Raw genomic sequence first — 17,253 nt, 5'->3', positions numbered from 1 at the left:
GTAGCTAATAGAAGATGGTTTTTTCTTGCCTCATGGGGCGCCTGCACCCCCGCAGCTCGAGTGATGGTGAACAACACCACCCTGAGGGTCAAATCCTGAATGGTGGGGATATCCACCTTTGCACTATTGCTCCCGAATCGTACCCCTGGGCACACTCGTTCCATCACCTCACTCATCTTCTCCCCAGAAGGTCTACTCCCAGTCAAAATAGGCATCACCCCTCTCCGTGACAAACCTGTAATGAAGTAGACGTCAAAAACGTCCAGCTCTAACACTTGGTCCCGTAACCGGAACACTTGATCATTCACATCCCAAAGATCGACTATGTACTGTAGTAGCTCGGGCTGAGCTCGTAGGTAGGGCGTAAGGAAGAATTTATTGAGCCCGCAATCCCTCAGGGCATTCATACAACCTTCAGCCTCGAGGGCCAAAGCATCCACACTGTCATGCTCTCTTTCCTTCCATTGCACTACCATTTTGCTTACTTGCCTGCATCCACAAGGACAAAAAAAACTTGATTAGATCCTTGGTAGGCTTGGAATTCACTTAAATTGCAAATGCATTTGGAAAATCAAAGTGAAAAAATGGTTTGCGCGGTTGGTGCGACTGTTTCTAAAACAGTCGCGCCCATGGGTGCAAGGCTTTGGGAAAAATCTGCCTATTGGTGCGGGTCCATGCCCGATACCCGCGCCAATGGGCGAAGCCCTAGATTTTGCAATCCCCTCTTACTGAGGCCAAATCAGGAAAGAAAAGACATTAAAAATATATGGAAATGGAGAAAAAGGAAGCACCTCTTACCTGGAACTGACGGAATTCCGAATGGCTGCACGGATTGGCCGCAATCACCGCCTGAAATTTGCTACCCAAATGGACCACTGCTACTCTTCAGAGAGGTAAAAAGTAATTTTATTTTTACCGTTTTTTCCATATTTATAACTTTTTGACTTGTAATAGGTTTTAAAAAGTTAATTTTTGAATATTTTAATATATCTTTTGTCGAAAATGGGTTTTACACTTGCTTTTTGTGCAACGACAGGTCTATTACGTGACTTAGATGGTGAAACGAGTTGTATTTTATACTTTTTTGGACTCGGTAAATACACGAAAAAATCATTATGGAGTCACCTTTCAACTCTTTTCTGACTCTCTAAATGTGGAAAGATCGCTGAGTTATCCCTCTTGACTCGTTAAATGTGAATAAGAGGCAGTCGTCTTTAAACTCTTTTCCAACCGTATAAAAGACGAAAAGATTGTCGAGTCCTTGTCGTTTCAGGCTCATTAGATGGTTACGAAACGGCGTGACGTCGATCGCTTTTTTACTTTTTCAGGTCGAAGTCACTAAACATGAAAAGTACTCCTCGATCGTAATGGTCGGGTGGTTCTTTCGAGCATTGTTTTATACATTTTCGGGCTCGAGAGACACAACTTTATGAAAAAGGACAACCCAGGAGTTTTCTTTTCTATTGTCTTTTCAAACTCTCTAAACATGAAAAGACGCCGATTTCTTCCTCTGTCAGACTCGTTAAAACCTGATGACATTGGATTTCATCGAAATGACGCTTCACAAGCATATGCTATCCCCATTAAGCTTGTTGATAAAAATAACTGGGGTACTCACCAAAAATGGTGGGGGAAAATGGAACCATAATCATTGTCATGTCAGCAGTATGTCGCTCTTGAACATGGCACTTGTCTGCTTTCGTGTCTGGGTGGGGACATCTCATCTCGTTTTTCACTTGTCTCTGTGGGTTTGGGTGATCCTGTTTGAACTCTCATCCACTCATTGCCTTGTCATCATGACCTCTGCTCATTTGATGTCAAATACTGCCAAATCCACTATCGTGCCGTCGATATGTTCAAGAGAAGTTGACCTCTGCACAATAACAACCTCCCTCTGATAATTCACATAATCCTGATTCACAACATTCTTCCTTTGTCTCATGTCGATGATGTGGGAAGCACTATGGCCCACCTTTGATCAAGGTCACTTCCTATCGACTTCAGCTCATTATCCAGGACGCTGATCTAGAGACTCCCTTCCGATGCCTTAAAGCTTGCATGCCTCAATGGCAGGTTCTTCGTGTTCGACGTGAGGTTTTCATCATTGGCCTCTGATCGAATGATTCTACGGGTGTTCGATGCCGGATCACTAATTCACATGCCGTAGATTGTACCTATAGTACCTTGAGGGCCATTGTCATTATTGGTGGTACCTCTCACGTCTGTTAACAATTTTCACTATTGGTTGGTAATCAGACGATGTTCATGCATGTTCGACTTCAACTCCTGTAATCGCATGCTTGAACTTGTACTTTGTTTGGATCGAGATGGAGCGGAAGACCCAGGATTTTGTCTGTTAGAGTCTAGGCTACGATTTTGTGGATTATTATGATTATTACATGACTTATTCACTGGATGGTTGCGACCATGCCTGAGTCTATTTATGGATCCTCACTGGATGGCTGCGTCCATACCTTGGATCTAGATTATTGTGTACTCTGTTATGGACGGCTGCACCCATACCACATAATCATGTACTTGAAATATCAGTTGTACTTCTCCACGCAGGTTCCCCGATGGCAGTGTGTTTAGTTGCGCGTGTTCTTGTAAAGCATTTCACCACTATATCTCTCTCGGGCCTCATGCTTTAGGGGGCATCTGTTACACAGTAATTTTCCACTGTCCCTGTTACCCTTCTCCCGCATCTTGGAGGACTCATTCCGGGACCTGTGAGAAGTGACATGACTTGAAAACACTTACACTATTTTCCCCTAAGTATGAACTTCATATGCCCTGAAGACACCTTCTACAAAATACCCATAAAAGAGCCCTTTTTCCATTGGTGCAGTTCCATAATGTATCACTCGCGCCAATGGGGGAAATCCTCCAAATAGGGCGCGCCAGCTGGCGCTCTATCTCAGAGTCGCACTCGTGCTAGCCCAGTTGGGTAAAGTTTTTAACAAACAAACTTACAAAGGTTCTTCCTAACCCACTCATGAACTGAATCTATATTGAGTTGGTTTGGTTTGGCTTCAAATCTCCATAGAAGAGAAGTGGTTTGCCACCTCTGATGGAAGCTTCTTAGTGATAAAACCAATCCCATGAATACTGTGATTGATCCTAACCCCTTCCCCTCTATCTATAAAAGCTTGTTCTTTTTCCTTTGACTAGTTCCATCATAGTGCTAGTGATAGTAATAATTCCAGAAGTCTAAGAGATTAATGCTGCAAGAGCCTTCTTTATACCCATAAGGCCAAATCCAAGCAAGGAGATTCTTGCGACCAAAGAGAGAGAGGCTTGTTCCCAATCCCAACAAGCTTTGCAAGACATGTGTTGCTGATCAACCAGCCAAAGGAGGATTTGACGTCATAACTATGGTTGTATTCTTCTTTGTTTATCAATAATAGACGACTATCATTATGGTTCCACTTCATTGTCTTTTGTAATGATGATTGAGTTATATCTTTTCTGACCGATATATAGTTGCATCTATTGAATATTATGCTTGTGTTTGTGTCGTTCTTTGCATGTGCAGGTGTCCATTCACAAGGATCATGGGGATCGTGACCAATTGGAGCAAAGGAACGGAAGCGTCGACTCTTCTACAAATACTAGCGTTGGGATCCAGGTAGGCTCTTAACATTGACCTTTAATTTGCAATTAGGAACTTGCGTGATAGCTTTGTTTGATTGTTGCTAGACCAGGTCTGGGCTAGTAGGGATCGCCTCTGTCCGCAAAGGGGATTTACCTCCTAAACATACACAATTATGTCTCTCAGGGGCCACGAAGAAAGATGACATGATAGATGACTCTCAAGGAGCTGAGGATAAAAATAAGTAGACCAAGGAACCCAAGGTATGATAGAATATCGGGACCGCATGAAGACTCCATCTGATGCATAACCCTTTGGAGGCTAGGTATGGAAAACAAAGTACATATTTTAAAATACACCTCTTATTGTAGCTTAAAAGTTTTCTTATCGTTGTTGTATCATTCTATCTTCAATGAAATGCATGGTTACAAGAACTGAAAGTCATTCCATTGTTTCCTGTACGTGTCTTGCTCCCTTTCACTTTTTTATTACATAGCTTAGAAGATGAAGAGAAATACCACTTGTTTATTTAAGCTACATAGGTTGTGACCAACATGTTCTTACGACTAACCAGGCACGATGCAAGGCATCCTATGTGGGATGAAATATGTTTAATGATATGTATATAGTTAGTACACTCCTTTGCATTAATCCTTGCTTTGTATCTAGCATGTACCCTCACTACTTATCAAATTTGGCTACCTCCTACTAGTAGTCTCTTAGCTCTTTCCTGACCAAGCAAGGGTAGGAATTTCCTTCAACCTGATTTCTTCAGGGCTCTTCACAGAAAGTATAGAGCTAAGAGAAGGAGATGTGGAATATCACTATCAAACTCTTGAAAATACTTTTCATGTTTGAACCTATTCAAACAATTAAGTTGCCACTCAACAACATTGTCAATATTGGAAGACTCAAGAAAGATCACATCTCTAGATATTATAAACTTCTTATTCACTTCATCAAAAATATACATATAGTAAAGGACAACAAAAGTCATATATATATATATATATATAAAAACTTTGTGCAAAGTAAAAAAACATATAACTTAATAATCCTCACATGTCAAAAAGCCTTCTTTCCTTTGCAACTTGCCAAATCTCATAAATTTGTTCCCATTTCACCTCTGTCGTGTTGGGACCTATTAATGATATATGTATCAATGCATCAAGTGTGTTAATTGATAGTCTTATTATCCTTATATCTTTGATCATATTTTTCTTAGAGAACCCTCATTCACACGTGATGGTGCTCATTGGTATGACAAGCATTGCTTGCCATATTCTTAGCATATTTGGATACCTAAAGTGCCAATATTTGTTTGAGAAAATACTTTCCATGAATCTTCCATTGAGAATCTTTCTCTATTCAAATAAACCACGTCAATAAATTGATATAATTATCTTTTACAAGTTGTAATATCAAACTTTAGTACATTTTCACCTTCATTACATGTTTTGTGTTGCAAATGTGAAAAAAGTATTTCAAGCCAATGCTTTACACTATTTTCTCTGACATAAATATCTGACGGGTAATGAAAAGGACTACACAAACTTGTTGGATTAAAAAGATTAAGTTCTGGAAATCTTGAATCGAAACTCTCAATCAATGTTTGGACATAATTTCTTGTAAGTTGTATGCAACTCTGAAGGGAGCCCTTAGTGCAAACTACCATTGGTTGTGACAATTGTTCATCATGGATATAGATACACAAAAAATCATGTCTATGGGTATTCCCATCTTTGTCAACATTTTAAAGGAAACCATCTTTGGAGTCTTTCAAAAATTTAGTAAGATGTAAAACACCTTCTACAAAAGAATTTAGTATACAAAAATATCTTTTAAGAGTATTTAGTGCATGGTTAATAGGTATTCCAAGAAATGTGACATCCACATTATCTTCTTAAAAATTTTTGTTTAGATTATTCAACTCCTTCAAAACATCAGCTAGCATTTCTAAACAAAATAGAATTAAAAAAATCCTTGCCTTATGATACAATGAATTCTTTCTTTATCTCTTCTACATGCTCAAAATAGAGAGCCATATAATCCCATGGATTTGAAGAACTTGCAAGGATTCTAATTCCATTATCTCTAATAAGGAAATGAGCTTATTATTTCTCTTTGCTAAATTTCCAACCCATGAGTATACCTTGTTTGTTATTGTCTCAACATACAAATACTTAGGTATCTTTTTCAAAGCATATGATGTTACAAGTGCTTCAATATGTGAAATGCAATGAGTGCCAATCAAATTTGCTAAATCATTCTTTAGTAGTGTGACAAATCCATTTTCACATCCAACCATAGATGAAGCACCATCAGTCGAAACCGCTATTAGTTTCTCATTTTCCAACTACCTTGTTTCCTTTAAATTAACGATGGTATCATATATAGTCTTTCCTTTTCCACTAGGAACAATAATCATTTTCATAAATTGTGTGACTGGAGGGCCCAAACACTTTAAATCTAGATATGTAGAATACACAACAAGGTGTTGTTCCAAACCATTGTCTATACTTTCATCTAACATTATAGAGAAAAAGGGATTTTATAACACTTTTCTAGTTTGCACCTCTTCAAGATAATTTGATATAGAGTGAATGAATTTAGTAGCTTCTTTTCTATTTATGTGGGAAGAATACTCCACTCGAGAAGGCATATTAGGCGTCTGTAGATGCATTTGAATATGACAAAGATCTTCATAAGTAAAAATTGAAATATCTTTTTTTGCAATAAAATATGCTAACTAAATGGTAGTTCTGACCATTTCCGTATTAGCCTCACTTATAGCCACTATGTGTTCTTCAATGGGATTTTCAAACCTTTCAGTGTCATACAAATTTCTCTGAGTTGATGTTTGATGAATAATGGATTTTGCATGAGTTCTCACAACATCATATTGAATCGTATTAAATCCATCTCCAATAACCCATGGACCTTGAGCCTTGTATTTCTCAAAAATTTTACACTTCATATGAGTCTTGTGATATTCAACATTGATACTATATACCCAAGGATGTTTTATCATCCACTCTTCTCGGAATTCACATTTTGAGAAGGCCTTCCTCCTTGAACTACTAGATCCACCATTGTGTCCTTCCTTTTTATTGCCAAGAATTTCTATATCAACAAAATACTCTTCATTCATATCTTCATTAGCATCATCATTCAAATGAGGTATATATGGAATATCTTTAACATTATAAGTCTTTGATGTTTTAAAATATACATAAAAAAAATAAAAATTAGTTGATTGACCCTTCCTTTTTGGAGGCATTTCTATTTAAATAATTTACCTACATGCAAAACAATTACAATAAATCACAATAATCAAATAAAGAGTGAAGGATTGATAGTCATTACATAAGCAAAGATGTCAAGATAATAAGGTGTAATTACTAAAGAATAGCACATTCCACCTTGAAGTGTATATGAATGTGGAATGAATTTTTTTATCTATTTGTAATAGTAGAATTTTATTAGTCACTCAAATTACGTTTTGGTAATTTATGATGATAAAATCCCTTCAATAAATATGATATTTATTATGGTTTATTAGATTTCAGATTTCTTTGCTTTGGTGTATATCACTCATCAAATTGTAATGTTTAAACACCATCTTATACTTACTCCTTTTATTAATCACGATATTCGTAGCCCTCGGGGCTTTTCTAAGTATTATATCAGAGTATTGTTTCTATTCCTCTGCATGGGATGCTAAAAGTGATGGTTGTGTTTACTGGAAATTATAGCCCCAGGATATGGGGATTGTTTACTTCTTTCTACAGATTTCATGCAGTTTCTGGTCATTCTTTAATTTAGCTTATTTTTTGCATGGTCTCTTCTATTGATATATGGTTGTGGATAATCGATTGACAACCCTCCTTACTGTTTCGGTAAAGAAAATTGCCTAGAGAACTTGCATGACTCTGTTGTCGGCATTTCCAGACTTGTATATGAATATACATATATTTGTGGCTTTTAGTCCCGCTCAAAACTGGCTATCAGTAATTGGTTTTACATTCGAATTAATTCTCTATCAAATCTAATACCTCTGCCAGGAGTATTTGAGTTACTGCTCTGTCACAGTTATGTAAATAATTTTGTTCCAAGGTTTGTGGGTTGGCTTGAAGATATTAATTCATTTCTGTCATTCGTTTATATGCTTAATTATCTGCTTCCGTCATTCATTTATATGCTTACCGTCTACTGTTGTTATAGTTTCATTAGAAGTTAGTTTTTGTACAATGGGGAGTTATAAGGGCTTGATGTGTTTACTTCTGTTTAAATACAGTTCCAATTTATCAACCCTTGGATATTTTGCTATAGCTGTCCAGTTTCTTATCTCACTTTAATCGTAACCCAGGCTTAACAACATCCCCAGGATTAAATATTGAGTCTGCATACTATGTTTTAATCCAGTTATTCTCGTTCTGTTATTCATTTCATGCAAGTGAGAAAGAAACTGGTTTCTTGTGGGGTATTTCTCAGATAGATGTAGGACTATATAGATAGCGTGTAGAGACCAATTGGCAATAAGCTAATGGTCTGCTGCTTTGCCAAGGGTGGGGTTCATGGAATACTACGCCAACCAAGAGATTTGCCAATAAGTCTCTGGATTGATGTGATAATCTCTCCCTCACTTTAGTACTAAAATTATTTAGTGGTGTTCATGTGTTTTCTGGGTTCCCTGGCTTCTGATCGATGTCTTTGTGATGCCTTCTTAAATGCAAACCTACTAAATCACAATGTTGCATCCCTATTTGTAACTGTTCACATTAATATGGCAATCCTGATAAATCACAGTGTTGTATCCCTATTTGAAGGAGAAGCAAATAAGTTGCGGGATTGAGTGGAACCTTGTGCTAAAAACAGTCATCCCCTGTTGTTTAGGACCATTTTTCCTAGCAGTTCAGCAGTTGTGGGTAACAGTTTTCCTAGTTTACTGCATCAATAGATGGAAACCACACCATGGGACCATAGCCTAACAAGTGGAGATCCATAATGTGATAGAATAGGGCAATATAAAATTGAACTGAGCCACAATGGAAAAGGCTTCATTGATACGAGTCACCTCATTTCAAATTGGATAGCATATATTTTGAGGATGCATAGCCCAAAGTTCAAAGATTGTGTTTCAGTTTTAGACAAGTATCTCTGATTTGAATTTTAGACAAATAGCTCTGATCAAAAAGTTTACTAGTACTTGCTTTTATACCACTTTGGAGATTAAACTTTTGAGAATGCACAGCTAGTTGAAACTTGAGATAGAAACCGAGCATGCACATATTTAACATCATGTTTGAGTTCAAGTACATAACCTTTATCAGGGAAATTTTTGGATGGACTAGAAGAATAAGGGCCATTTGTTATTGATTCTCCTTATATTCATCGAAAACCAGTGATTCCTTATAGTAACTCCTAATTATCGGAAATTTATATAACATTGCCTTAAATTATTCGGCCATAACTTTTGTGATCTGTAATTTCATTCTCTGTAAAATGGCTATAAAAACTCAGTTGATTCAGAAGAAGCTGAGTTTTGGCATACTATAATGTAGATCACATCCTGCCTTAAAAATTTCAAATTACTTCAATTTATTTTTCCACAAAATACATAATTGAAGCTAAACCTTTCTTGGTTTGTAGTTTTAGCCTGTGTAAAATGGTTCTAGGATGAGAAACTCCGTTAGTCCAGAAGAAGCTCATTTGATGCAAATCTCTAACATAAGTCACAATCTGCTTTAAACAATTTCAAATTATTTCAATTTATTTTGCCACAAAATCATGATCAAAATTAGCTTACAATAGTATGAAATGGCATTTTAAGAGATTACTAGCATTTGTTATATACAATTTTGCAATAAAATGTCTGAGCATTCAGGTTGTCTGTAAATTTCAGATATTAGCGAGAAGAAGCAAGAATTGAAGCTTGGATAAATCTCCAGACTATTAAAGCTGAAGCTGAAACCAAAAACTTGAGGTATGGGAGTGTGCCTATAAATACTTGTAAAAATTTTCGAATATTTGTAGAATTTTGGTTCTTTACAACATTTAGAAAAATTCCATTGAACAATTTATTCCAAGTTTCTTCTGGCATGTTTTGTTGTATGTTACTGAGGAAAAAAGGTTACGTTGTATGCTGGTGTTTTCCTTTTCCTTTTTGTTTTGGAAAATTCCATATATGTTACTAACAAATGAATTTATTAGAAAATCAATTATACATATGCCCTACAACGAGGAAGAGGGCTAACATATGTATGTGTAAGTCCCCTGCCTACTATAAGCGGGAGACTTAGGATATCTGTACATTAGCCCCCTGCCTGTTGTAAGCAAGAGGGCTAGCATATCTCTGTTGACTAGACATGAAGACTATCTACATCTATAAAAATTACTGATAATGGATTTGTAATTTGAAATTTATTTTATTGCAGAATTGCTATCTTGGCAAACTATTTAGGCATCTCTCTTTCACTTCTGAGTAGGATATATTTTCAACAGTGTTGATTTTATTGTCTAGAGTGGCACATTGTATAGTCCAGGTGGTTTGGGGATGAAACAATGTCTAATCTATCACATGTCAAGATGATGAAAAACCTCAAGTTGCAAATTTGAAGTGCTTGCACCTTCAAACAAAAATGAACTTTGGAGAATTTTTTTATGGGTTAAGAATCAAGATGAATCTAAGCTAGTGAAATCAATTTGATGGATTTAGATATCTGATCTCTATGCCTTTGGTGGCTTCTTCCCAGGGTCTAAATAAAATTATTGGTTCTTCCAAAGATGGAAAATTATGGTTTTGCTTAAAGCCTATACACTAATCATTGGGTTCACCTGAATGATGGAAAACTACAGAGAAATCAATGATGGAAAACTACAGAGCTACCACAAGTGATAATTGGGATTGATATTCAACACAGATCCTTTTAACCTTAGATTTATTAATCAGGAAATACGATTTTCATTAATTTTTTAGGTTGTAAAGCATCTAAGTTCTCAATTTTTGATGTATCCATCTTATGAATAAGGAATTAGGATCCTAGTGTGCTGGCACCCAAAAAAGTTTGTGTTTTGGTTTTTTTTTTTTATATTTATTTAAATTAATTTTAATTTCATTATTTCTTTGACAAATTTACAAATTTACATTCTTCACATGCGTTTTTGACTTTTCTAAATTTAAAAATTAATGCCAGAGACGTTGTATCTCACTGTGAACATCATTGGCAGATACCTTTCTATTCAGAGTATTGCAAGGAAGAATTTTCCATTACTTGCTATCGCTGCAATGTTTATAGCTAGCAAATATGAAGAAGTCTGTCCTCCACATGTAGGATGACTTGCTGACATCTGTAAGAAAGGATGTGTTTATATATAATTAAAAGAACACTTTGTTGGCTGTATAAAAGTACATACACCAGAAATATCTACTCCTACAGAAGATTACGCTTTATGCTGGAATCAACACAAAAATTATATTATAATAGGTAACACAATATTGATAAGAGCTGGTTTATACTTGGCTATAGGTCAATGACTTCATCTGCATCTTCCCAAATGAATGCATGTCAGAACAGATAGTGGCCATGGTAATTAGCTCTAACTGATAATTCTTTGTCATTGATTGCAACATAATCTCCAAACATTTAGATTGACTGATTAATTGATAATAACTCTTCGCAGGAGTCTATGATATTAAAGCAACTGAACTTCAAGCTTATAGTTCCCACTCGGTCATATTTATTCCTCCTCAGGTTTCTAAAGGTAGCTGATTCCAACAAAGTGGTAAAGTTTTGAATGACACCACTTTTTATATTGTTGAAAGCAGCCTATGTGGCATTGATCAAATCTACTTTTGAAAATGCCTCATAAAATCTAGCATTCATGTTTTAAATTACTTTTCTTTATTGTATTCCTAATAAACCCTGCTATATTGACAAGTCATACTATCTATTATTCAGATGGAAAATCTAGCATTCTTCTTGGTTGAACTGTGTTTGCTTCAGTACATAATGAGCAAGTACAATCCATAAAATTTGTGTTAAGGGCTTTGAACACTTATCCGCTATGGAAGGCTTGTTTGTTGATGTGGTTTTTGCAATATTCAATGTATTTTTTAAGTTGTTTGTGCAAGCGTTTTCCATAACAGTAGTGAAGGTTTATCTGGATCTCAAAATGTTGTGCATAGGTAATGCTTTTCCCTCCTCTAGTTAGTTCATTCTTGTTTATTGTGTGTTTTTACAGACATTTTTCTGTATGGTCCACTTTTTATCATTTTTGACAATATATCTCATGTATTTGATGCTTGTAGGCCTTTAATCCGTAAAAAACAGCCCAAAAATCTCAAAAATAGACACCTATAAATATAAACTAGTCATCAAATTTCAAGGAATATTTTTTCAAGGGGCTGAAATCCTATTAAAATTTGGAACTAAATGCATATTTTCATATTGAAGAGATGTATACTTTGTTTACTGAACTAGATTTGTATGTGTTCATATTGAAATCTTGTTACTATGTTTTAAATTGCGAGAAGCTTGATGGCTAAATGTTGTTTGCTTTATGATCCTTAGTTACCATTTGTGAAGTGTTTTAAGTAATTGGTTACGGCTGATCTTATGCTGGATCCTTTATCGAAGGTTCTTAATGTAGGTTCTGATTATAGCCGGTGTGATAACTTGCCAGGTACCAAAGGGACGGTCACATGCTTTGCATCATACTTGGTGTGCACTTCAATTTTCAATTCCGTTATGGCATTAGTTGGGAATATCAATGTAAGACTTAAATTCTAAATACTGGGCAACCAGACATTATGTTTATTTTATCAGCATTTTGTATCTTAAAATGTAGTTTGTCATCGTTGTTTTATATATCTTACGATATTAGTTTTCATTATTTTGTTTTATATTTTGCAGTACTATGATGTTCGGAAGGAGTGCAATGGTGGCCTGTGCTATGATTTTTCAAATATGGAGAATTACTTAAACCAGAGTTCCGTTAGGGATGCCCTGGGGGTTGGCAGCCAAAAATTTGTCTCCTGTAGCCCCTTGGTTTATGAAGCTATGCTTATTGACTAGATGCAGAATATGGAAGTTGGAATTCCAACACTCTTGGAGGATGGTGTTAAGTTTCTAGTTTATGCAGGAGAATATGATCTCATTTGCAATTGGTTAGGTAATGATACTATATACATATAACATATTGTTTTTGTGTTGGACAATGACTTTATGATTTAGGTGTTAAGTCTGTTATTAACTTATTTGCAGTTGTGTTTTTCAGGCTTGTCAGTCTAATCTTCAAAATTGAAAAGTTAATTGTTCAAATTATGTGTCTTTCAGGCAATTCAAGATGGGTGAATTCCATGGATTGGTCTGGAAGTGAGAATTTCAAGAAGGCACCTACAAAATCCTTCCTTGTAGACGATAAGGAAGCAGGTTTAATAACTAGTTATGGACCACTCAGTTTTCTCAAGGTAAAAGGCACTCGATGATCATCTTTGATTTCGTTGTACAAGTAGATAATTTCTTCCTTACAGAATCTTCTATTTTGCTGCACCAGGTTCATGATGCAGGTCATATGGCCCCAATGGATCAGCCAAAAGCAGCCTTGGAGATGTTAAAACGCTGGACACAAGGAAGTATTATTGACAACAATTCTCAAATTTTAAAGATAGTGACGGAGATGCTAGAGAAGAATTTTGAAAGTTAATTATCTGCTTAACTAGGAGAATTACTCTCTTCACCTAGATTAATGTAAATATTTCTAGATTTGCAATAGTGTGCATCCCCAAAGATGTGTATTTTCTGATTTGGCAAAATAATTGTGCATTGGGACCATCAATCTTGCTAACTTGTGTCAAATCTTTTTATGGCCACTTTTTAACTGTATGGAAATAGTGCCTCTTATTGCTTACCAAGCCTTGTGGAATTATGATTATACATGGTGTTAAAGTTATATTCAGGAACATGAATAGTATGTCTTGTGTTCTTATTCCAGCATGTTCTGATGTCCTAATGGATAAAAGAAATTGTAAATTGGATGAAAGAAATTGTAAATTCAACAAAAATATTTGGTTGAGAGAGTCTTGGGGAATTCAAAGCATGATGCTCTTAGCCTACATTCAATTTTATTGACAATGACATGAAAACATTTATGTTGTTTGCAATCATACAACGGATGCCAGTATTGTCTACTTATATTTGAATTAGAGGCTATGTGGTTTGGCTGTGTTTCACTTCTCGTTCGTTCTATTATTTTATTGTTGAATATGCATGTTTCCTCTTTTTGCCTCTTATCCCTTTATAAGCCTCTTGGACATTAAGTGCTTGGCATGGCAAGATATGTCCATAAAGCATATGGACTATCTACGGTCCATCAATGCTTGTTGCTGCTGCTGTCTACACTACTCGATGCACTTTGAGGAAGGATCCATGTTGGAACAAAACACTTACCCTTCATACAGGCTACTCTGAAGTAGACCTGAAGTAAGCCTTGAAATTTTTAAAGCATCATGCTTTTAGTGATTTTACCCTTCTAAAGAAATCCTACTCCTAGACATTTTAGATTTCTTCATCAATTACAGGCAGGCATTGTTCATCAGCTATGGCCAGAACATTGTGTCTTGATCAATTATATGTTGGAACGCAGCTACTAACACCTTGTCTGAATTGAATCTTTATCTAATACTAACGCGCATACTAAGCGTCTCGAGACGTACGCACATTTTGTTAACTCTGTATTGTGTGGAAGATTCCTACTTATTATCTTACGAATTTGTTCCAGGTGAGAACAATATGGGCCAGCAGACATTCAAAATGATTTTATTTATTTTTTTAAAAATAATTTTTTATATTGTCTCTAGAGAGACAATAGTTTGAATTATGGACATTTATTTTTTTTTTAAATATTTTTTTATATTGTCTTTAGAGAGACAATAGTTTGAATTATGGGCATTTTTTTTTTTTTTAAATAATATTTTATATTGTCTCTAGAGACAATAGTTTGAATTATGGACATTTATTTTTTTTTAAATAATTTTTTATATTGTCTCTAGAGAGACAATAGTTTGAATTATGGAATTGTCTCTAAAAAGACGAAAATGTAATTGTCTCTAAAGAGACAAATGAAATTGCCTCTAGAGAGACAAATCAAATTGTCTTTATAAAGACAATAATAATATGTGTTCTATATTGTCTTTATAGAGAACAAATTTTTGAGACATTATATTTTGAGACACGGGCTTAGAGACAATATTAAGTCAAGACAATTGACTCAAATATTGTTTTAAAACCCCCTACATGTAGTAGTGTATAAACGGTTTCGAAGAGTGTGAATTTAGAAGCTTCAGTGCTGATATATTTTGATACGAATTTTTAAAGTCGATAAAGTATCAAGATGACGATTGTTCGTGATTATTATGCAGGCGTGGAGATTATACAAAGGAGGGAATATTGTGGAGATGATTGATCCAGCTATAATTGTAACGTGCAACGTGGAGGAAGCATTGAGATGCATTCATGTTGGTCTTTTATGTACACAAGCTGACTCATCACTTCGTCCCTCAATGTCTCTCATCACTTTGATGCTTTCATATCATTCTGTGACATTGCCGGATCCCACCCACCCTGCTTTTGTGAGTGCGCGTGTTTCCGAAAACAGCAAGGCCACCGGTTGTGGCTCTGGGGTTTCACAATCTGCCCGCATTTTTTCTGCGTCATCTGCTTCATTTCATGCTCCTTTGTCTAACGCCGATACTTCCATTACACATTTGGTACCCAGGTAATGCGTGTTTTGCATTCTCTTGAGTTTAAATATGATAATACATATTTCAATGTTGTGACATTAAGTTCGCTGAGCCACACAGAGATTGCATAATGTGTTAATTATTTTACTGTTTAACAGTTAAATCTGCGTTAATATGTGAATAGCAGAATTCTAAATTTCACAATAGTGCAAACTTGAAGTCAATCATGGCTTTTGGCACATTCTCCGGCCTAAATTTAGATTTGAATTCAGAATTGGCAGAATACCAATGAGTTCAAGAACAACTTATTGCAATACGCTTTGTCCTATTGTTTGGTTTCGTTTTCCTCTCTGGCATTGCGATTTTGAATATTCATTCCTTACCCAGGATGACATTTTGAATTTTTAATCTTAAATCTCTATGAATCAGATCAGCTTCATGGTTAGTGCTATTACTATTATGAATGTTATATGTGGTAAGCCTCGTGATTATATTTATTGTTATTACAAATATTATGAATGTTATATGTGGTAAGCCTCATGATTATGTTTGTTGTTATTACAAATGTTATTGCAATTTTAAGTAATTATGTCATTAGGTTAGAATTGGATTATTATTTTTCTGAATTTGTAATATTACTATATTACTGTACTTTAATGAATTTTCATCTTACATATTAAATTTTTTATTTTTTAAATTACATCTTTTTCTTTCTTTCTTTGTTAGTATATTATTTTGTTAGTTTATACTAATTTGTAAAATTGATATAATTAATTTAATAAATGTGATTAATATAAGTATAGATATTTTTAACAATGATAATATTTACAATAATTTCATAATTATAATAAGTAAAATGTACAGTAATAAAATTAATATATCAGTTATTTTCTTTGCAAAATGTTTTGTCTATTATGGCTGAGATTTTGAACTCATATGTATATCCTGATCTTTATATATCCTTAATATAATCTATACAGCTTTTTCTCTCTGAAAAAAATATATATTCAAAAATGTTTATTTCCAAATTACAAAATATTATTTACAATAAATTTTATTTTTTCTTTATCAAGATTTTAGAAGAGAACCCATAATATTTAGAAAATTGGAAACTCCCCATATAAACTATAGACCATCTAATTGCTAACTTGGAATAAAACATTTACCCAAATAAAATAATTATTAAAAATACAAATTTTAACAACAATTTGTAGCAAAATAGCGAATTTAAGTGATTTAAAATTAATATAAATAAATTCAGCCCCTAAAAATATAATACGGAAAACAGTCTAACTTATGGCTCCAGAAATTTCGTACTAATATTTAATTAAAATTAATTAAAAAACAAAACTACGTAGAAAAGAAGCTTCGGCATATGTGTGTAGCTGCCTATCGGATTGCCTTACTCTCTCCGCCTGAAGTTATCTTAATTTGAGATTTGGGTCATCCAAAGGTTAATTGAGCGCTCTAAAAGGTTAATGGTTGACTTTGTGGAGCCTAGTATACTTGATTTGTGTGTTTTAAATGTAGTTGTGTATAATGTGATTTTTTGGAAGTTTTTCTGGTGGGTTTTTTTTGTCAAAATTCTGCAGTAATTTATTGGAATCGCAAATTTGATAGCGAGTTTCTGCACAATCAAAGCGTCCCAAGGATTTTTCAGGGTGCTGAATCCAAATATGCAGTTAAAAAACCATTTTAAATAATACAAATCAAGATTTAACCTCAATTTTTTCCGGCCGAATTCCATCACCGGAATCTTTTTAAATATTTCGAAAATTTGAAAATACGTCAGATGGTTGATTTAATTTTTTTGTTTTTTTTCAAAATAAATAGCTTAAAATGCGTTATAAAAGAAAAAATGTGTAATTAAAATAAAATAAAATCTAAATAAAAAATGTGTAATTAAAATAAAGCTAAT

At 34.7% G+C, this 17,253-nt stretch overlaps 1 protein-coding gene and 1 pseudogene across 1 annotated transcript; both read left to right on the top strand.

Moving 5' to 3' along the window:
* LOC149198398 (cysteine-rich receptor-like protein kinase 15) overlaps window positions 1-17,253 on the top strand; it is an 87,602-nt pseudogene that overhangs the window by 53,572 nt on the left and 16,777 nt on the right.
* LOC149198399 (serine carboxypeptidase-like) lies at window positions 12,655-13,300 on the top strand. Its single transcript, XM_089403650.1, has 3 exons — window positions 12,655-12,766; window positions 12,931-13,064; window positions 13,151-13,300. The coding sequence occupies exons 1-3, from the start codon at window positions 12,670-12,672 to the stop codon at window positions 13,298-13,300; spliced, it is 381 nt and encodes a 126-aa protein (XP_089259776.1). The 5' UTR covers window positions 12,655-12,669.

The sequence above is a fragment of the Pinus tabuliformis genome, chromosome 2_1 (assembly GCF_031772625.1).
Source record: "Pinus tabuliformis cultivar Carrire ecotype Pingquan chromosome 2_1, CPIR1, whole genome shotgun sequence".
NCBI lineage: Eukaryota > Viridiplantae > Streptophyta > Pinopsida > Pinales > Pinaceae > Pinus > Pinus tabuliformis.
This window is presented reverse-complemented; position numbering and strand designations above follow the sequence as displayed.

Excerpts from the sequence above, each read along its gene's own strand:
- LOC149198399 (XM_089403650.1), top strand. The coding sequence starts at position 12,670 with ATGCAGAATATGGAAGTTGGAATTCCAACACTCTTGGAGGATGGTGTT. Across the intron at positions 12,767-12,930 it reads TCTCATTTGCAATTGGTTAG|GCAATTCAAGATGGGTGAAT; the intron begins GTAATGATACTA and ends TGTGTCTTTCAG. Across the intron at positions 13,065-13,150 it reads GACCACTCAGTTTTCTCAAG|GTTCATGATGCAGGTCATAT; the intron begins GTAAAAGGCACT and ends TTGCTGCACCAG.